The 22,585-nt window shown below is 41.6% G+C and overlaps 1 protein-coding gene across 1 annotated transcript in view; it reads right to left on the reverse strand.

The window, feature by feature from the left end:
- Nucleotides 1-22,585, reverse strand: part of COL22A1 (collagen type XXII alpha 1 chain) — a 237,177-nt gene that overhangs the window by 132,559 nt on the left and 82,033 nt on the right. The window contains 8 exon segments of the mRNA XM_036379115.2: nt 1,696-1,731; nt 2,495-2,548; nt 6,501-6,545; nt 6,989-7,102; nt 7,713-7,793; nt 9,506-9,781; nt 12,202-12,325; nt 19,739-19,850. Of these exon segments, the coding sequence (XP_036235008.1) occupies nt 1,696-1,731; nt 2,495-2,548; nt 6,501-6,545; nt 6,989-7,102; nt 7,713-7,793; nt 9,506-9,781; nt 12,202-12,325; nt 19,739-19,850 (842 nt within the window).

A 22,585-nucleotide genomic window follows, 5' to 3' on the forward strand; every position in this document is an offset into this window, starting at 1 on the left:
ATCGAGCCAGCAACATACAGCTGATAAATCTTTGCCCTGCGTCAGGAACAGCACTGACACTGAGCCACTGGGTGCACATGGGCCACAAACACCCTGGGTCCCATAAACCCTCCCTTAACAGACGAGAACAAGCTGCCTCAGCTGGCAGAGGTACCAAATAAACACAACAAGCTGACCATAAACTCAGCATCCTCCAAGCCTACACATTTCTTTGGGCACTTAATGCTGTTTGGCTACTCCAGCTGAAGAAACTCTGCACCTACTGTGACATCTCTCTACTTTTCCCCCTCCAGACCTGCAAACCTATTTGTCTATGCATGAAAATAATACAGATGGAATTATATTTTCTGACATTTTTCTGCAGAGTTTCAAAACATAAGAAAACAAGAACTTGTTTCAACTACAGCACAACTAATACCATAAACATTGTGTTTCCCACCACACTGCTGGCTCTCACCACCTGACAAACACGAGCTGGTTTCCAAAGGCTGAATCCTGAGTCTCAAAGGCTAAATAGTGTCTGTCAGTGGGAGGACTGCAGGAAAATGAATGCAGAGATGTGGTTTTTATGGCCCCCATGTTTCTAGCCTGGCTCAATAAAATTTCCTGCCATGAGAAACTGGCATTTCGATTGTAATTTCACATGATGAATTACCACTATATACAATCAATATATCATAACCATAGAAAGAGCAAATGAGAAGCTGCAATGGGCATAAATGCCATGTTCTCTCTAGTGCAGCATTCTCTCTTTCCAATCACAATCCAATATTTGGAATTCTCTGAGCAATTGAGTAGCCACAGATTCCCTGAAAAACATCTCAACAGATTCTTAATCTCACTTTCAATATGAACCTTGATTTCTTTCTTAATATGTTCGTCTCCTATCCTGTCAATATTTTTCCATTGTTCCTTGCAACTTGAAATTTCATTTTGATCATAAGGAAAACACCCTCAACCAGGTGTGACACAGAGCTACAGACAGAAAGAGCTAATTCTCTTCTGAAGTCTAGGCATCAGACTTTTTCTTTTTGATGCAGAATAGAAAGTTTGTACCCAAAATTGCATTGAAATCACCATCATTTTAAAATGCAAATCAATCCAGTCCTGCTACACGTTTCCCACTGTTGATCACCAATGAAAGAGTTTATCAAGATAGATAACACAGAAATTTTCAGTGGTTATTCCATATCCTCAGTTTTAACCTCCAAGTCTTATTACTCTGTCCTGCCTAATATTTGAAGTAAAAAAATATTTAGCTTTTTCATTCAGTTTATTAATGAAAAGATCCAATTGGAAGAAAGACTATGACAGACTTCTCATAAGCCACATTTAATCCTGCTGAAAAATTCAATAAACTCAAAATTATGCTTTGTTTCTGTTTTTCATCCTTCCAGCCAATTTCTTTTGTGCATTATCCTCCACGAACTCACTGCTGCTTATTCAAAGGGAAGATTATGATTTCAATTTGATCAGATTTTCCATGCTCAATGCACAAAGAAACTCAAAGAACACAAAGGGGAGAAAGCCATGAACACTCAAAAGCTTGTCTGCAGAAGGAGGCATAAAGGTTCCCTACAAAGATCCAACTGTGTCACATCTTTTGTATCCTATGCACTCCAAAAGCAACCTCTGAACTACAGCAGGCAACAGCAAGCAACTCATTTGTTGGACCAGTGAAGGATTAGATCTTACCTTTTCTCCTTTCTCTCCTATGCCATAGGCTTTGCCCTAGAAATGAAGAAAAAAAAAAAGAGAGGAAAATGTAAATTTGAGAACAAGGGTATCAAACAACACTACAGATACATATTTCATAGTTTCCTTGTTATGCATCCAAGATCTATCGCTCTTTATATATAGACATACAAGTCACTTCAAAACTACTATAGGGAAAGCAATTTTCTTTAGGCATAATAATTCAGTGACAAATTAAACTAAAAACTTATCCCAAATTCTCCTACTGCAGCCAGAAAAACATCTTATTTTTTATTCATGGAAGAGCATGATGTTACATTTCCAAAAGCAAAGTTGCCAACAACACTTACTGGAATGAATTTTGCATGGGGTTAAAGATTTTTTTGCCTAAAATCTCAGCCTGGCATTTGCATTAATTACAGCTGTGGGAGGCTGTATCTTGGTCATCTGAATGTAAAAAGTCAAGAGAGATTTGCATCTTCTTTGTGTTCAGTTGTCTCATATTGTCCCCCAGCAGACGTGCAGCTGTGGTAAGTGCATCCAAGCTACATATTTAATTAGAAGGTCAATATTAAGTCAGTTATCAGCTGTACCCAGGGATGAAACTTCCATCTGCCCCTCTCCAAGAGAGGCCAGTGAGTGCCAGAGAGATCAGGTTCCTCCTGGGATTCAGGTCCAGCAGAGGGAACAGCTTTGACCAGGGCACTCAACATTGTGAGCACCTTCTCACCATGAAGGAGAAAACAGCTACTCACATTTTCACCTCCTTTAGCAAGATCATTGGGCAATTCTTACTTACTGACTCTCCTTTTTCTCCTCGGAGTCCAGGAAGCCCTGGGATGCCTCTTTCTCCCTTGAAACAGAAAATGTGTTAATATCACATAGTTAATTCATTCCTTTCTTAGAAATAGAAGGAAAGTGATGCAACAAGGGTTTGACTGAAATAATGGACACTTTTGGTTTCACCAGTCTCTACAGCCAAGATTTCAGCTCCTGCCCTAAAGACTGGGTGTACCTAATTGCCTGTCTTGAAAACATTCTAGTTTTCAGATTGATTTTCTCTTTTATTTTTCGTATGAAAATACTGGTAGAAGCCTTTGGAGTGCACTGGCAGGGCAGAGAGTTTTCTCCTGGGAAGTACTTCAAATGCCCTTATTTTTTATTAAGAGAGGAAATATTTGCAAAGGTGTTTTGCAGAAGACCTTGAGGGTACATGCCAAAAATGTGCAAATAATAACCTGAAAATATTGTTAAGATTTTAGAGCTGCTTTTTTTTTTGTAATCCAAACCCCTTGTTTTCAGTCACACTAAATTTTCAGAATCAGCTAACCTTTCTTTTCCCTCCCACAAGTGTGCAGCACACACAGTCATTATTCCTGCTTGTTCCAATGGGAGAGAGGGAAAGTAACATAGAAAAGAGACAATTGGAAAGATACAAGTTATGATGGTTGGAAAAGTTATAACTGGAGAAAGACATACATAGGGAGGAAAAGAGAAAAATGGTCAATCAAAAACCAAGCAAAACTTTCTCTTCACTTTTCTCCTAAAAAGGACAGGAGTAAAGGGGATAAAGAATCAAAGAAGATCCAAAATTTCATAAATATTTATCAGATACAGAACTTAAAATGGTGCCAGACCCAGCGAGTGCAGAAAAAATACTTGTAAATCATTTTCACACAATGCTCTGCAGTCTCAACTACAGGAAGGAGACCAGTGGAGGATATATCCACTACTTGGACTAGTTTAAGGCTATGTGCTGTGCTGCCACCAGTTCCTTCAATCCCTCTAGCACCGGGAGCTGCTGGGGAGTAGAGGGCTCTGCCCACACACTCTGCCCAGATTCTCACCCAAAATGTACAAACCAGAAACGTGCTGTGCTGAGCACCCCATCTCTCACTTACAAATGCAATGTGCTCACCTATTTGTGCACTGTAACTTCAGTACAGACTTAAAATCAAGCTGGAAAATCTCAGACATGGAGCAGGACCCTCCAGTACCAGAACATCAATAAGTCTGATGGCCCCTGCTCTCCTCAAATCTCCCCACATGGACGACAGCAGCATTTAATTTTGTATCTCTATTGAATTTATCCTGATCTATGCCCCCTCAAAAAAAAGTGCTTAGCAGAACCAGGAACTGAAAACATTTGCTAGGATCATATTTTCTTTTCCCCAGGTAAAGAAATGCTTTTGAAAGCACAGGAAATATGAAAGTTTCTTTCTTTAACCTTTCTGCTTTGTGTTTTGCTGAAAGAAAGAAAACTCACAGAGCAAGTACCATACGTACAAAAACTATGTCATGGTCAATTAAGAAGGATGTGGAAAAATTCACAAAAATTTTTATGTGACCATCTCTTTTAAGTCACTTTCTAATTTGGAGGAAAAGATACATTCTGCTAGAGCTTGTCTAATAAACTGGACTTCACAAACTTCACAATGGAAGGTAAGACTTGTAATTCCTTTGTGGGTAAAAACACATCTCACAGAGCAAGGATTTTGTCTACACTTGGATCAATAGCAGTGCTGGAAGAGAGAAGCAGCCTGTTGATCTTCAGCCCAGTGCCCCAACCAGCCATCCTGGCTGCCTGCAAACAACACAGCCTGCAGAGGAACTGTGGAAGGAAAATAAATCAGACTGGGCTGTCATTAGCATCTAAAATTTATCAATAGGACCCAGCCTCAGACATATTAGCCAGTTCTGCCACAGCTATTTCCTGCCTAGCTATTTCCCAATACAATTCTTTACCATATCTCATTCCAAAACACATCAGCTGTGTCTCCATGCATTACCCTCACTTTGGCAGTGTGGGTCATTGAGGCAGAGATGTTTATCTCCCAGAAATATTTTCCACTTTTTTTGATAACTGCAAGCTCTCCTGTTTCTCCCAGCCTTTGGAAGCTTAGAGAAGATCAAGATCACATTATCCTCATCTTTCTCTAATACCAGGTGGTAATGTTGGCAAGCTGCAAATAAGCACTGAACTCCTTGCCAAGGGCAGGATTTTAGCCCAGGTAGCTCAGTAATGTTGCAAGGAGAGAGGAGGAGAGCTAAAATTCATTCTTGAACATAGAGCAAGAACTGTGACAAGCTGGTCCTTGGCAATAGCAATGTAAGAACTGCTGTCAAGAGTGGTATTTGTTACTGAATCTCAACATCTTTGCAAGATGGGAGATAAACATACAACTTGCCTTATTTAGCAGATAGAGAAGCTAAATAATTTGTCTCAAATCATCATATTTATAGTAAATTGTTGTCAGATCCTATATTTAAATGGCATCATCCCCAGGTCCTTGAGACTGTGATACAGTCCTGCCTTGTCTGTGTACAGGTCCCAAACCACTACAGCCAGGGAAAAGTGACTCCCATCTGCAGGAGTGGGGCAGTCCTTCTGGGGTCTGTTCCAGAAAACCTCTGATGCTGTGCTTGTAGACACACCACTCTGTATCCCACCAGTGTGTCCTGCACCCCAGTACTGACCCATGGGACACACTGAGGCACCCTCAGCAGCACACAGACCTTGGCAAGGCAGGGGAAGACAAAGGGATCTTGCTGCAGGGCCCTTTTATCATTATCACCATTGTCTTTTCTGCAACCTCCTCACAACAGGCATGGCTTTGCTGTTCCTTAAAATAGCCCATCACTATTTAAGCTGTCATGGATTAAAATAGAAAGCTCCTATATATACATATACATGGAGGCATAAGGAACTTTTGTCTGCACAGGCACATTTGAGCAGTAATGAGCCCATGTTCTTTCATTCCAGCCTCCAAAAGGCATATTCCTATCTTCAAAACTTCTCTCTGCAGACAGCAGACCAAGCTTTGCCAAAAGACAGCACATCTCTGAAGATGTTTGACCCTCCAAAACCCAGAGATTATTCCTTTCATAATAACTGAGTGACTTTTGATGGGATGCAACCCAGTTATTCACCCAACAGGTATAAATTCCATTTGCAGAAGCAATTCAGATGGAAATAGTTTTGAATATAACTTTCCCCCCAAACATCTTTTCACAGATAGTAAAACTGGGAACCACCAACACCACCAACTTTAACCTCTCCAGCCATGTTCTGACTCTCTGATTTCTTCCTGTACAAGTGCTCCCTCTAAGTCTATTGTCTCATGGCTCTCTCTGTAACTAGGCACAGAAGGAAAATGTGTTTATGCTGAATGCACACACGTGTATATCAGAGAGGCCTGCAGAACAGGCAGGGTAATACAAAGGCTGCACAGTGAAACTTGAAGCAGACATCACAACCACTCTCCTACCCTTTTATCCGGGAAGAAGAGTACTGAGGGAAGTGGCCTATATTTAACATCATGACTCAGGCAGTCTTGCTAAGGATAAAAGATTGAGACTGATCCTTTACCCCTAGTCTCAAGAAACTTTCTGAAGTGTGACTGGAAGGCTGCTACCTCAACATGCATGTGTATTACTGCTGAGAAAGGCACAGCAGGGCAGCAGCACCTCTGTTTCCAGGTGACCTGCCATGGAAGCTGTGCCTGACCTAGTTAATAACAGTAACTTGAAAAATGACAGTTTAGAAGATGCAAGAAAGGATTTTGCAACACATTTACTCTAAGAATCACGTAAAGCAGCAAAAGAGAAGCCTAAATGCAAGCGTAAATTAAAGATAAAAGATCACAAATAACTTCTGCAGTCCCAGGCTCATCCAAAACTGTCTGAACTTAATCATATACTAAATTGACTCTCATTTCTCACAATCTTCAAATCCTCAATTTACTCTGAAATTGTTTCACTGTTGCTGTTTTTATTAACCAAATGAACTAGCACAAATTACTGACCTTTTGACCTTTGGGACCTTCAAAGCCAAGTGGACCCCTCTCCCCCTAAGATAAAAAAGACACCATTAATCAAACTTATCTTCTCATTTTATATTCAAGCATGGGGCTTGATCCTAGGAGGACAGGAGGACTACAAAAATATTTTCAGGTTTAAGCAGAGAAGATAATAAAGCTGACATGCCCTCAGGAGCAATGACAATGAAGTTGGTTCCTCAGAGGTCCCGGTCAGAGCCAGAGAAAGCAAGAACATTGCTTTTAAAAGCCATGAGATTTTTTTCAGTGTGGCTACATTTACCTTCATAATCTATTTCATTTGAAGAAGGATACACATAACTGAGCTGGATAAGAATAATCACTTTATTTCAGTGTTGTTACCAGGACTACCAGCATGACCAGAATCACTGAATTAGGTAAAGAGAAAGCACCAGGGGAAACTTCCTTTACCTCTATAGACGTCCCAAATGAAACACACTCCTCTCAGGACTCACCTTTTGTCCAGGAGGACAAGAGCAGTTGAAAATCTTGAGATGTCCAACTTGCTCACTGCCAACAGTGGGTCTCACTTCCAGGGGAGGTGCTTCTGTCAGGACCGTGACCTGGCACTGCACCCAGACACCCAAGGTTAGGACAAAGCCTTTAATGCTGCAAAGTTTCCCCTTCCACCCACTTTAGACAAATCCCACAGGCACCACTGTGTAACACACAGCCAAATGTGTCCTCTTGAGGAATGAAATCCCACAAAAGCCATTCATCCAAGCAATAGGGGAAAATGAGGCAAAATGAACAATGAACCTCTTTAACCAAGACTGAGGGGAGAGGAGTGATAGGAGGGTGGAAGTTTCTAGTGAGAGTTGGGCACAGGAAAATAAACTGCAACTGGCACTGGTTTTATCTGTTTCCAAATAAAACCGGTGGGAAACATGTTGAATATTTCATGCTGCATTTCTGTTGTTCTATCATCACTTTGGGGCTTTGTTTCCCCTGACAGTTTGACAGGAAAAGAGAACTTGGAAACTTCAAATTCCTCATACTCATCCTTCTGCAGTTGCCCTCCTCTGGAGCTGCTACACTGCCAATTACACAGTGAGGTTTCAATCACCCTTATTAAACAAAAATTATAATCCCACACTGCCACATATTCCCTGGTTTATGTAATAGATTTCAGTGAAGAGTGTTCATGTGAGAATGAATAAATGACAAAAAGGAGCTTACTGGTCCAGAGGGAATGTCGCAGCAGGTCTCCAGCTCAGCGTGCCGGGAGTCGCAGTAAATCACCATCCTCTGGAGATCAAACTGGGAGACAAAGGGAGGCAGCACTCTCAGACACAGTGAATTATTAAAGACCCTGTGTCCTTTTGCTTGGACACAAACAGGGCAGGCAAACACAAACAAAAACCAGATGGTGCAAACTTCAGAGCGGTTCTATGGATCCTGTAGTCAATTTCTATCTCTCCCTATCAATAATAGACCAATACCTCAGCATGCTACAGGAGCTGAGATAATAGGACCCTGAAAATGCCTATTCAAATTCTGGTCCAGGTTTTCATGCAAATCCCAATGTTCTGGCCAAACTTCTGTCTGAGAAGACATATCCTGGCCATGTCTATCCTTCCTAGAATTTCATCTAGACACAAAGTCTATTTTCCTCCTGTTGTGCCTTGCATCTTCTGACCATTTATTCCTGTGTGAGAAATGCTATGAGCACATTTGATATGCACATTCCATCCATTTTGCACAGCCAAGAAAGATTATACAAGTCTGAAATACCAAACTATCACACATAAATTATACCAGGGTAACACTGCTGCTGGACAATCAGCCTGTGTGTCTTTACTTCGGTTCATTTGTACTAAGGGTCATTTAATATCTGAGGAATGGAGAATATATCACAAGTCTTTTCAGTTAACAAGTTTTCTTTTTTCCTCCATCTCTTTTTATCACCTGTGGAAACATTCATAATGCCAAGATCACATGAAGACTTTTCTGTGTAGGTCAGTACCCAGTTTGATGATATTTGTGTTCAATTTTGTCTTTGCTTCTAACTGTAGCACATTCTGTGACTAGACAAAAATATGAAATAAATTTCTCATTTTTAATCCTTATTTTGGAGATATAGTATCACATAAGAATACAGTAATTCCTGTGCATCATAAGGTGCCAATCTGTCTTAGCTATGTAACACTGGTAACATTTCAACAATGCTGCCTCAGGAAAAGGGTCAATTACAACATAACCCCCCTCATTCACAGGCTGCAAACCCAAAGCTGAACGTTCACCCAGCTCTAACCAGCGTGTGCATGTAGTATATGGTAGAGATAATTCATGCTATAGAAGTAGATATATATGTGTATAAAATATTGGAAAGATCCAAAGGTATGTTTCTGACCACTCTGGCTGGGAACAGAGTTCTATTCTTATTTTAACCAGTTCCCGGACAGTGGTAAGATAGTATCAGGTCTGTTGCCGTATGAATGGAATGGTCCCTGGCTGTTATGGGGAATTTCCTCTGGCTCCGACATTCAGGAGATAGCATCTGGACTTCCCCAGAATGGAATGTCTCGAGGAGCTCACAAGACATACACCTGGACATTACTTCATCATGGTACTCAGAAACCAGTACATGTGAATGCATCTTCTGCCTGGACACTCAGACATTTGTCTGCATCTCTGAGCTCGCCTTTGTCTGTTTCTACATCTGTATGGATTCAATATATACATGAGAAGGAACACAAAGAAATATGTGGTCATCCCTGCCCCAGGCAGAATAAACTGTATATAAGCTGGCCACTGGAAGCACTCGGGGTGTACCTCTGGGGAAACGCTGTCTCTCTGTCAGCTGGAATCCTAGGTCACCCAGCGCTGTTCCCAGGACTGACGCTGTCTTGGCTGTGGTAATTTTTCCTTGTTTTCAAACTTTCTATTTTTGTTATTGATCTAATAAATCTTTGTTAAATTTTTCATAAATTTGGCTACCGATTTGATCATTTATAACACGCAGTACTTACATCAATGGGGACGCTGTCATACAAGCGTTTGCCAATCACAGTCTTTCCTTGAATGTCAATGTTCTCCCTGTCCTCAATGGGCAGCACCTGCACCAGCTTGCAGTCTATGTACAGGGAGACAGCCTTGGCCTGGATGCTGAGGGCGATTTTGTGCCAGCCGCGGTCGAAGAGGTCGCTGACGCGCGCGTTCCGGAACACCACCCTGACGGCGTCCCTGGTGAGCCCCACGGCGTTGTACTCCAGAGCCTTGTTCTCCCCGTCCAGCCTGATCGACACCTGCAAGCAAACAGAGGGGGTCTGCTGAGCAGCAAAGCCTCCTCCTTCCTCCTGACTGCTTTCCATCAGCTCCCACAGCCCCAAGCCAGGGGTGGCACAGCTGCGGTGAGACAGCGAAGAGCAGAGGATGGAATTTTGTGGGGGATATGGAAAGGGAGCCTACACTTGTGCTGGTAAATAAGATGGGGCTCCACAGTCTTCGGGGCAGACCCATGACTAAAGGAATGTTGACGAAGTGACAAAACTATCTTTTGTCCCCTTAAAAAGGAAATAAGCTTAGAAGTTTCTCTCCCCGATTAAGTGAAAAGGTATCTCATAAGACCCAGGGGACTTCACCTCAAATTTAAGGATAGCTAATTGGACAAGAGCCAAAAAGTCCCACCTGGGCAATTTACTAGAAAAAGAAGAGAACAAAGAAACAAATTGCTTTTGTGAGGTGTTTTACCAGGGTTAGGAGGGCCTCTTGCACCTAAATCAGTTTTTCTCTGTAAAGAGTTTGTTATTTTGCCTTTTATTAAAATCTTTTTGTTTCCAGCACTGCCACAAAAGCCATCCTGCTGATTTTATGCCTTCTAAGGTAGCTGAGCTATCTTGGCTGTGAAATAGATCTCCAAGAGCTTATGAGACCTGGCTTGAAGAGTCTCCTATTTCAGACACCAGCTAAAGCCTCCTCCTGTGAGTACAACCCCTGGCATGGTTTCAGCCCAGGCCACCTTGCTGCCATGGCTGGGTGGTGGTGCAGATCATGGGCATCTCCCCAAAGGCATCTCCCAAAGCTGAACCTGGTTTGGATCCCTCTACCCCATGTTCTCCTCCACTGCTTCCAAGCAGGCTCTTTACTCCCATTACATGTCCCCAGTTGTCCCATGGGATATGGAAAAATATCTCATATGAAACTAGTCTGCTGAGCTATGGCACTGCTCACACTTTTATTTCAGGTGCTTTGAACAGAAGATACAGCCCATGCTCTGTACTGCAAGCTACAGAGCAGGCAAAAATAGGTTTTTGAAGTCATGCAACTTGGACTTAATTTACAAATTGGTGTCTTCTTTTACCAAAGTCAGGCAGTTACCAGCAGGCAGCAGGGAGTGGAGCGGGCAGAGCCAGGAATCGTGTGCCCACGAACTGCAGGGTCACCTTGGCACTGAGCTGTGAGTGATGTGAGCAGCCCAGGGTAGGCTGACTCCACATCTGACCCAACTTCTCCATGCAGCTGAGCTCTGTGCTGGCTGGGAATGCCAGTTTGGATCAATGTTGGCCCAGGAGTGTCTGCATCTGTGAGTTGTGCAGGGCTGCAAGGAAGCGGCCAAACCACGACCAACTCCACATGAAACGAGGCTCATGGGGCTCTAAGGCACTTCTGGCACCATAATTTAAGGCACTTTTGAAATTATTACTGGAAATATTGAGTGTTTTTCTCTCTTCACACCTAAGCAGTTAAAGTTTTTAACTTCCTGCAAGAAATGCCAAGTGATAATTCTCACTCTGCAGCACCTAGGAATGTATGTGGCACAGTAAATCACATTTTATTTCATGAAGCTTCAGCTGATAATAACATTCATATACACATTTTACCACTGTCTCAAACCCAGTTATCTACTTCTTCAAACTGCACCTATTCTTCACTGATAGTTCCCAAAATCCTTTTAAACACCCGTCCCAAGGCAGCAATACTGAATTCCAGAACTATGTGAGTCATGCTGACAGCCCACTTTAGAGTCCTGGGTAATGCCATCACCACTATATTTAGTGCAGAGCAGAAAAATGTACAGCCCATCCAAATCACTCCCTCCTCAAGCACCCTCAAAAACCTAAACTCTACCAAGCTGCTAAAAACTTGTTGTGTAGGGACAGACAGTCCTTTAATACATGATTATAATATTTTTTTCTGAGGACCTGAGAGTACTTGACAGAAAGTTATTAGATCAAATTGTGCAGCAGCCAGGACTCGGGGTTTTGGAACTATAACAGCTGTCACACTCACACCCAGAGCAGAAGCCCATAATGCATTTACAAGTCACCTAGAAGGCTGTGCAAAACCTGACATAACTCACTGCTCCGTAGTACATCCCTGTGACAACCTTTTTCCAAAAGGGCAAAATATTTTCCCTAAGCAGAACTATCTGAACAAAACAACTGAAAACTCAACAGTAGTTTCAAGAGCAAGGATGGTATTTTTTGTCCCCCTTTCCAACTAACACATTTATCTGCATCCTAATAACAACCAAGGCATATACAAACATTTATTTGGGGTTTGAATGAAAGGTAAAATATTTGCAGCAAAATCCACTGAAAAAGTAACAGGATTTTTACCAGTTCACAAGAAAAAGGAGTGGGAGGTTAAGGCAAGAAAACTAGCTCATGGCAAAAAAAAAAAAACAAAAAAGACTGTTCCTGCTGGCTGTAAAAGAGCCTCTTACCTGTGGTATGCCATACTTGTCAATAATCTGCCAGATATACCAGTCTTCCTTCCTGGAAGCCTTCCGGAATTTGAAGGTAGTTACAAAGGCATATTCATCAGGCAGGCCTTGTGGAAATACATCCCTGGCATGAGGAGGGGAAAGAGAGCAATGTATCAGGCTTAGCAGTGAAGAGCAGAACTTCTAAAACTCTCTCCATGTCCCAGCAATGCTTTCTATAAGTATCATTATAGTTCCTTAAAAATCTGCTTTATTTGGAAGCCTGAAGAGAGATGAACATGAGCTTGTGCCCTCCAGGTTCTGTCTTTATGGAGCCCTTTCATCATTCCAATAGTGAAGCTCTCAAATTGGCTAAAATATAATGGAAATCTGCAGTTGACTATCCATCATGTTAAAAAGGTTGTTTTTCACTTCATGCTTCTGTTCATGAAACCTGTAAATAACTCTGTTCTGTTCCAGATGCACTGGAGACCTGTGACTTCTGAGAATGGCCAGGAACACCCAAAACCCCTAAATGTACCAAATTATAGCAACAAATATTATAATGTCTGCCCAAAACAGGCACTACAGCTCATGTCTTTGTTCCTTAGCTGGCAGCCCCAGATAACAGAAGTTTCTCAAATCAAACATTGCAAACATATCAGGCAGAGATTTACTCAGTGTGACACCACAACCCCTGCACGTAAGCAAACACATCAAGTAAGCAAAAATCCAACACTGTTTTTCTCTACCCCATCATAAAACCTGTCATAACATGGGAATGCAGAAGGGATAACTAATCCAGTATCACCATTTTTTTATTACTAACCGTTACTGAATGCCTAAGAACAAGACTGAACACAAGAAAACATCTCTCTCATACCTCTGATCTTTGGAATCCAGGTGTATAATTCAGAGACAAATGCAATTTCTATATCAATAGCTTTTTATGGATTTATCTGATATAGACTTCTGCATCCTTCCCTTGAACTCAGGTAAATTTATTCACAACATCCTTTTGACAAGGAATCACCCACTGCTGCCCATTGCATAATGAGCCTCCTTCTCTTTGTTTAGGACCTAACTCAGTTCTTATCAGGGAAAAGACAATGAACCTATTCTTTTTCTATCTTTTATGCCATCCATGATTTTTCTAACTTTGCTTGTAATGCCTCTAAGCCATCTCTTTTCCCACCTGAAGAGTCACAGTTAACATTGTTCTTCATGCCCAAGCCAGCCTGCTCCTATGATCATTCTCAAATAAACCTTTACAAATATCAGGACATCTGAGCAGTCAGGCGTAAGCACTCAATACAAAACAAAACATAATGGCAGCAATTAATGAAGAGCAAACTATGAAACGTGGTCCTAATGAATAGTTAACATAATCCATCACTATGCAAAAACTGGCACAGTCCAAGGCACATAAAACTAGAAGCCTTTAATTGTATTAAAAGCAAAAAGTCCTCTAAATTTCCAGAATACTGTTTTGCAGTTGCAGCAAATGTTGAGATCCAGTCTTTCCTAATGCCAAAACACTCGATCATATTTTATTCTGTGCTTTGAATCTCCCATCTTTTCAGCCAAGTTATAAATTCAGAACACTCTGGTTTCATCCACTAATGTGACTTTTGCTGTATAAAGTGCCCCTGCAGGATATGCACCAGTATAAGTTGGTTTTCCCTCTTGGGAGACAAGAGACTCTGAATTCTTCCAACACAAAAGAAAACTGAACCAGGCTCCCACTAGCTCCCTTAAGAAGTCCTTCCTTTAGGAAAGCAGACAAGGCTGTCTCACTTCTTGGTACTGGTTTTTTAACCAGGGAGGTCCCAGTTGCCTGGAAGTTAGCAAGTCTACAAGAAGGGCCAGAAGGAGCACCTTGAAGTGAACAGAAGTAGGATCTGGAAGGAGGGTTGCCTTAAACTAGATATTAGGAAAAAATTCCTTACTGTAAAGCTGGTCAAGCACTGGAACCGTCTACTCAGGGAAGTGGTGGATTTGCCACCCCTGGAAACGTTCATAGAAAAGTGTGGATGTGGTATTTGGGGACATGGTTTAGTGCTGAACATGGAAGTGTAGCATAACAGTTGGACTCAGTGATCTTATAGGGCTTTTCCAGACTTAATTTTATGGTTCTGGACAGCTCTGAGCTGGGAACAGGAATATCATTATGCATGCTTAATTTCAAAAAGGGTTTTCAGATGTTTAATACCCAGAGAAATAACTGGGAGTTAGGTACCTAAACATCCCAGTGAGTCTGGCCATACCTCATCACACAAGGCTGACAAACAGCCCATCAGGTAGATTTAAACTGACAGAAAGCCATAATGACCCATTACCTGCCATCCTCAACTGATTTTTAAAGCTGCCGAGGAACCAGCTGCAAGTTCCCAACAGAGAAAGGTTTCATGCCAAAAGCAAATCTTAAGACACTCTCATTGCTTTGAAAATGTGATAAAAGCTGTTTCTGAAGTCATTGGTTCCTGTATCTTTTACAGAGCTGCATTGCTACATAAATAACAAAAAACTTTGTTTATCAAGTTTTAACTTATTTCCTCACTTGAAAATGATCTGCATCTAGAAGTTCAGCTTTACTTGGGGATCCAAGAGCAGGAGCATTCTGCTGTCCCCAGAAATGTTTTATGTTCTTCTTTCACACAAGGCTGAATTGAGCTGATGATCGATATTGTGGAACTTTGCTGGATGCCTGGTACCTACAGGGAGCATTCTGCCAGCTCCTTGGTCTACAATTCTGACAACAGGATAGATTGCAAAAAAGGCCCATATACAACTCCAAGACAAAAGAATCCCCCAGTGCTGCAGGTTAGTCCAAGAGTCAATTAACTCAACTACAAGGTCAGGCAAATCACAACTTTACAAGAAAAAAAAAATCAGTAAGAAGGCAGAAAGTTTTTTTAACCATTGCTGGTTTTTTCAATATACAGCAACCTTCTCACATGCTTTAATTTGCAATAAGAGCTTTCATCTGTGACAATAAGAATGAGATCCTACATCTAGAATAATACTATGGAAAAATTATATTATCAGTTCTCATTTCAGACAGTCAATGCAACAACATTTAATAAGGTTTTTGCATTTGGTGAGGAAGAGTGTAGTTAATGTACTTGAGCAATTTGACCAATTTTACAACAGCTAAGCCTGTTAACATGAAATGTAACCCATAAGATCAGCAAAACCAAGTTGGAGAAAGCCAGTTCATTTAAACATGCTTCACATCACCAGAGGCTATTAGTATGAAAGGAAGAGAAAAAAAAATACCAAGAAAAAAGAGAAGGAAAAGGAAAAGGAAAAGGAAAAGGAAAAGGAAAAGGAAAAGGAAAAGGAAAAGGAAAAGGAAAAGGAAAAGGAAAAGGAAAAGGAAAAGGAAAAGGAAAAGGAAAAGGAAAAGGAGAAGGCTATAGAAGGATGTGTCTCATACATCCTTGGCAGACATCTTTTTGACTTCTACTTAGAAATCTCAGTGATGGAATAGATACATCCTCTCTAGGTAATTTCTTCCTGTTTTTCTCTGTCCTACATGCTGTAAAAAAAAAGGAATCTGTCCTAAATCTCACTTGCTATCGTTTCATTTTCCCAAAACAACTTTTTCCCATAAGAAGCCATGTGAACAACTTGTTCTCCTCTGCATGCTGCAGTATTTTCTTTTTCTTAGCTCTCCCTACAGTCCTTTACTCACTACAAGACCAAAAAAGCCTTCAGTCATTCCACCTCCACCATGCTTTATCTCTTTACCCTGTTAGAAACAGGAGACAGTGAGGGACCTCTTGAGATCATCTCATCTAAAGAAGGTTTTTCTTGTGTTTAGATTTCATTGATTGAAATTGTTCCCATTCTTTCTTGTCCTGTCAATGAATATGACTAAGAAGATTCTGGCTGTGTCTCCTTTCCTTCCTCCCCATCAGATATTTATACACATGGGGATCCTCCCTCACTGAGTCTTCCCTTCTCTAAGCTGAACAAGGTTTTTTGTCTCTGCTCTTTTTAATATGCAATATTCGTTTGGGAAAAGTAAGAAAAAATGAAGCTTTTCAACAGGTTCCATGTTCAGTATGGGAGTTTTTGGTGGCTTTTTGTACAATTTCTTCTCTTGAAAGAGGACAAATGGTGAGACCAGGGCAGGAGCTCATGGAGAAACCTAAGGTAGCTGACTGAAGTCAAAGCTGACATCAGGAGACACAGAAAAACACACCAAGGTATCATGCCCTAAACAACACAAGACTCTGCATATATTGGTACAACACTGTGCCAATATAAAGAGCAAATAGATCATAACCAGAAGCTTGGCCAAGCATCAGGTAATTGTGTGAGGTGGTGGTCAAGTCAGGCAGAACCAGACCAGGCAAGAGAAACCTGAGGATGGACATGGCCAGCAGGAAAGCCCTGGAGTCACAGCTAGGAGATGCAGATCAAAAGGGTGAGCCAAAATCTTGGCATTAGGCAAGACACCAGTAATGAGAAACAAGTCTGAGCATCCAAAAGCAGAAGTCTGCAGCACAGTTTTGGCCAGAACATCCACTGAGAAGCCATGAACAAGCAGTAGGACAGCCTCAGTTACATGAGGAGTGGGAAAAAACACCAGCCAGATTCTGGGGCCAGTCTTCAGACAGCTTCAGAGCCCTGTGAGGCCCTCAGTGGTCAGGTTCTTGACTGAGGCCAAGCTCTGTCTGCTGGGTTTGTTTGCTCACAGACGATGCCTCACCACAAAGAGGAAGTAAGTTCATAGTTGTAGGTTACAGATCAGAAGATGAGTAGGCACATTTCCCAGACAGCTAATCTGGCACTTTGTAAAAGTCCTATTGCTTGTATAAAAGAATACAAATCCTTTAAGCAGATAATAAAGTGAATTACATATATTACTCAGTCAATGATTTTGTATCTAATTATGAGATGTTGCTATCAGTTGCTAAACATTGCTGGAGGTTATCTGTGAGCCACGACAGATGTTTTTGTTTGGTTTATTATTCCAGTTATCGGTTTTGAGCAGCTTTACAAGATTTCATTTTCTGTGAGCAATGACCCCATATGCAGCATCTCAGAGTCCTGGCATACAAATGCTGAAATGAACCAAATATGCAAACACCTTCCATGGTGTTATACCCATTTTGGTTCATTCCCAAACCACAGGAGTGTGAAAGTTACAATACATAAGGCTGAAAATATGAAAATCCTCCTCAAGTTCCATGTTTCAGAATAATTCAAAAGGAATTTTATTCACTTCTATCTACAAATTAGGGATGTTTTACTTCTAATTTTCCTGGGTGATAAAATATTCTGCTTATTTTAAGGGCAAAAGCAAAAACAAATGGGTGCAATCTGAGCAGATGGAAAGCCATCATAGCTGGTTGGTCTGGCTTCACTCCCTCAGTCTTTCTGAGAAAACAACAACAGAAACAGCAAACACCAAAAAAGTTCTTCAACCCTCACTTTGAAAAAGGAATTCAAATGGACAACTCTCTGTAATCTGTGCTTTCTGCAGTGGTTAATTAGATTCATCCTTAAAAGCATGCCCTTCTTCCCTGCTGGTTTTTGATGCCAAGTAGCCACTGCCTTTCAGCCTACCATGACCCTTTACCAAGCTTTGATTTCCCAGAGGTTCCCACAGAGAATGATCCCTTCAGTTGTTGGCTGCTTCTTAATTTTACCCCTCTACACTGCAGTTCTTGGATTTCTCACCATCACACTTGCTTCACAGATCTTCAAACTGTCATTCACTCCATTTCTACCTGTAGCATTGTGTGTTTTATATGGGTTTATTGTAAAGTTGGTTATTTTTTATAAGTTAAGAATTTGGTTTGACCCTCAGTTCCCCCCATGTTCTCCCTCATAATGGTTCATTCCTTCCACCAGTTACCTGTCAATCAATGTAACCAACCCCCTTTCATTTCTAGAAATTTCTACGTCAATAATCCCTTACCTAAGATATGATTTGTCCCCTGAGCCTTTTCCCTCCCCTGGGCCATTCCCATTGGTTCAGTTGTGTCCCTCGCTCCTCCCCTGAGCTTCGTTCATTGGTCCCTCGTGTCTCCTTCCGTTACACCCTTCCCCTTTATCAGTGCCTCCCTAATGGTTTTTCCCTGACACCGTTACTGGCCCTGCCTGGGTCAATGAAGTGCCTTGGCGTCCACACACGTGTCCACTCCTTCCTTCCTTCACTGTCCTGCTCTCGCCTGCGTCACCACGCCGCAGATGGAGCCACTACCCAGGGGTTCTCGCAGAGGACCTGGGAGTGGTGGGATTTGTAGTCTCCACCGGTCACTCCGGGAGCGGCTAGCCAGCCCCGTCAGCTCCAGTGGCCACGGGACGAGACTGCATCTACCAACTGAGTTATGGAAAATAAGGCTGGACACAACAGCAGTGGAGACTGAGCTGTGTGATATGAAGATTATCAGCCATACTTGACAGTTCCTGTTTATACTCCAAGAATTGCTCAATTTTTCATAGTATCACCCAGAACCCAGAGATCACAGTCAGACAAATGAAATAGGTTTCTTACCATCCAGGTGGAATAGGTTTATGGTTTATTTCCATCCACACTCAGACCAGTTATATAAATACACCAAACCTAAGATGTTTTTAGCTGGCTGTGTTGAATCAGATCACTGATCATGACTCTGTTTACCCTTAGACTTGATACCATTTATGGACTCTAGAGAAAACAGTTTTCCTCTCAGTAAATATTTTTTTTTAATTTGTATTAACATGGAGAAAGAAGGGGAGGAAAAAGAGCACATCCTTTTGGTTCCAGGATGAAAAAAAAAATTGTGAAATCAAGTAAATGTAATTCATAGGACAATCTCAAAAAGCTGAGAAAAAGAGCTAAAAACAAAATAAAAAATACCAGCCCTCATCCATAAGAAAGAAAAGAAGTATTATTGATTTTTTAAGCTGAAGTTCAAACCAGCACTGAGAAATTTACTGCAAAAATGTTAATGATGACAATTCAATCCATGGCTCATAGTTACACAGTGAAATTACGCACTCACTCTTTTCAAGGCTAATGCTAGCAGGGCTCAAGTGACAACCCAAAGAACCAACCATTTGGGATAAATTGTGACACAACTGGCAGCCTTAGGTCCTAAAAGCACTCCGAGGACTGACTCTGTATTGACACAGGATTAAAAACTACTCATTCTTCTACAAGGCCAGAATCCGTATTTGCTAACTGGTCACAGCATCTAGCAGCAAGTGGTCTCTTGTGTTTAGCACATTTCTATCTCAATGGGAGTGAAATATTCAATATTCCCTTCAGAAGCTATTTAGGTCGCCCTAAGTTCTTTGGTGAATATCTTGATACTGCTCCTCAGAATCACTGAGCTACACCAAACACAACTCATGTTCTGCCAGGATGGAGCCTGCAGTGACGGCTGCGACTCCTGACCACGCTGTGCATATTCTGTGCCAGCTGAACTGAAACAGCTGCTCCAAGCAGAAATGTATCTGTAGGTACCAGATAACTACTACTAAGTTAACCTAGAGAAACCAAATAATGTAAGGCAGAGGTTCAGATGGAAATAAAGTAAAAACCCAGAGTACTCACTCAGTTTTCTGAACAACAGGAAAGCTTCCAAGCCGTACATAAGCACTCTGAATCCCATCTTCTTTCATTCCAAAAATCTGCTTCACACTGAATGAATCCATCAGGTCAAATCCTATGTGTTAGAGAAATAGAAATAAAAGACATTAATCAATCCTATGTGTTACAGAAATAGAAATTAAAGACATTAATCAGGTAGTGGGACATGCCTCCAGTTGTACTTACATGGATCTCTTAGCCTACAAACAGCACTTCAGAAATGAGCCTTGTTCTTGTTGGGAAAAGCCAAACAAAATTCTGATATGATCTAATCCTCTCAACCCAAAAACTCAAAACCAAGCTTAAATTCAATCTGTCGCAAGCTTGAACAGAGTTTTCCAGAAATAAGTAGCTAATTTTTGCATTGCCACAACATCCTGAAGATGCTGCATAATTCATTAACTCCCATGCAGAAAAATGCAGAGGTGCAGACTGAAACATTTATTCATAGAATAAGAGAAAACACAGAATGTTTTGGGTGGGAAGGGACCTTGAAAGATCATCTTGTTCCAACCCCTCTGCTATGGGCAGGTGTGGGAGCTTGTCCTGGAGAGGATGGGCCGAGAGCTGACCACACTGCAGACAGTCAGTGTTCGATGTCCCAGTACCAACACCAACTCTTGGGAGACGTCACAATGGATAACATCATGAAGAACAAAGGATTCTGGGACTGACTGGGAGTGGCCATGCAGATCAATAGCCTGTGACTGGCCAGAAGGCTTCCAGAACATTCTGTGAGACTCTATATATCTGTCAACCCCACTTCGGGGTCTTCTGAAGCAGAATGTTTCAGAAAATTCTGAAATCTTATGTTTTGTTTTGCACCCTCGTTTGTGCCCCTTTGATTTATTTATTTAATAAATATCTTCAGTTTTGGCACTTCAGTGGCACCTGTCTCTCCTCTGTTGCTGCACCACGCGCCCACACCACTGTGGTGCTCCTGAGACCGGAGCGTTTCCCTGCACACCCCGTGGATCCCCAGGGGTGTTGTTCTGACCCATCCCTGGCTGCTCCACTGCTGGCCAGGTCAGAGATCACCAACAGGCAGGGACACCTTGCCCTAGATCAGGTTTCTGAAAGCTCCATCCAGCCTGGTCTTGAACACTTCCAGGAATGGGGCATCCATAGCTTCTCTGGGCAACTTGGCCTAGTGTCTCCCCACCCTCATTGTAAAAATTTAATTCTTTATCTCCAATCTAAATCTACCCTCTTTAAGTTTTAAAATGTTGCCCCTTGTCCCATCACTATGGACCTTGATAAAAGGTCTCTTTCTTTCTTGCAGGACCTTTTCATATATTGAAAGGCCATGAGAAAGTTCCCCTGGAGCCTTCACTTCTTCAGGCTGAACATCCCAACTTTCTCCAGTTTTTTTCACAGCAGAGGTGTTCCAGCCCTCTCATCTTTTTCATGGACCTCAACTGTGTATCTGCTCCAATGGTCCGAGCCTTAACTGAAAACTCCTTGTCCAAGAAACTTAACCACAAATGTTTTTCATATAATTTTAGTACAACTTAGTCCAATCAAATTATCATTATCATGAGCTATTAATCTTGGTGGAAGACAGTTGCCTAAAGCTTATGATTTTGTTCTAACAAGGTATTTTTAGCTCGATCTTAAGCTAAAGATTTAGCTTAATCTTAAGCTTAAAGCTTAACCCAAAAGTGAGTTTATGCAGCTCCAGCATCAACATGGTCCCAGGCACAAGAAACACGATTTTTTGACATGAACTCCCAGGTGCTAAACCCTGAGAGGGACAGTGGGGGTACAATGGTGCCACAAATGCATCCAGTTCTGGAGATGCAGAACTGTGTGGATGCAAACATCCTGCTTTAGCTCCAAACTGGCTCCACAGGGTGCAAATCCAAACTATCAGCCACTGCCAGAACCAAACACACTATGGAGTTAGAGGCAAAGGCGCTGTAAAAGGCAGGTTATGAGCAACTGAGCAGAGAATATATGTTTTAATTTTATTCAGGCTATTCCAACATTATCTCCCCCTCACACATGCACAATTGCACACATTAACTCCTGGTTTTGTAATTCCAGCACACAAACCTGGTGACATAAGTGTAGCTTATTTGGATAAATTGCCTTTAAACTATGGCAGTTCTTTCAACTTTGTTCAGTTAGCGAGCTCTTGAAACTTTTCTAGGATAGATAAACATTTTTATGTGATGAAATTGGGCCTGAAGATTCTTGGGTTTCTTAGTTGTCCTCCTCAACCTTTCTGGCTGAAAAGCACTGCAGAGCTTGAAAACAGCTTCAACAGGAAAAGGCACCAACCTAATGATATTTTTCTTCCTAATGATATTATCTTACTATTCTTATTATTCACATTTATATGAATAAATAGGTGCAAAAACCTGTCTGGGCCAGTACCTAGGCAAATCAAAGTAGCAAAAAGCAAATAAAATATAAAGCTTCCATCATTTTCTGTTTGTTTTTCTGAAGAAATTGCTTCTTCTGAGGACATATAATCTTAATTGTTTGCAAAGATAGAAATGGCTGTCTGGTGCCAAGTTGTGCCCTTTAGTATTACAGTAACTTTCCTTGCTGTCAACAGCTTTTCCTTTTTGTCCACTCTATTTTCAGCTATTACTGGGCACTTGGGAGGGCAAATAAAGCAGTTAAAGTGCTCCAGGGCCTCATGTCTGCACCTCATAATCACCTCTGCAGCAACTCCAGTGATACACCCCTCTGATAGACTGCAATCAGCCAGGATTGCAGCTGTAAATCAGGGAAAACAGGCCCCACCAGAACATGAGAGCTCCCTCCTGGCTGTCACAAACCACACCATGACTTGTCCATACA

This window comes from Molothrus ater, chromosome 1 (genome assembly GCF_012460135.2).
Source record: "Molothrus ater isolate BHLD 08-10-18 breed brown headed cowbird chromosome 1, BPBGC_Mater_1.1, whole genome shotgun sequence".
Classification (NCBI taxonomy): Eukaryota; Metazoa; Chordata; class Aves; order Passeriformes; family Icteridae; genus Molothrus; species Molothrus ater.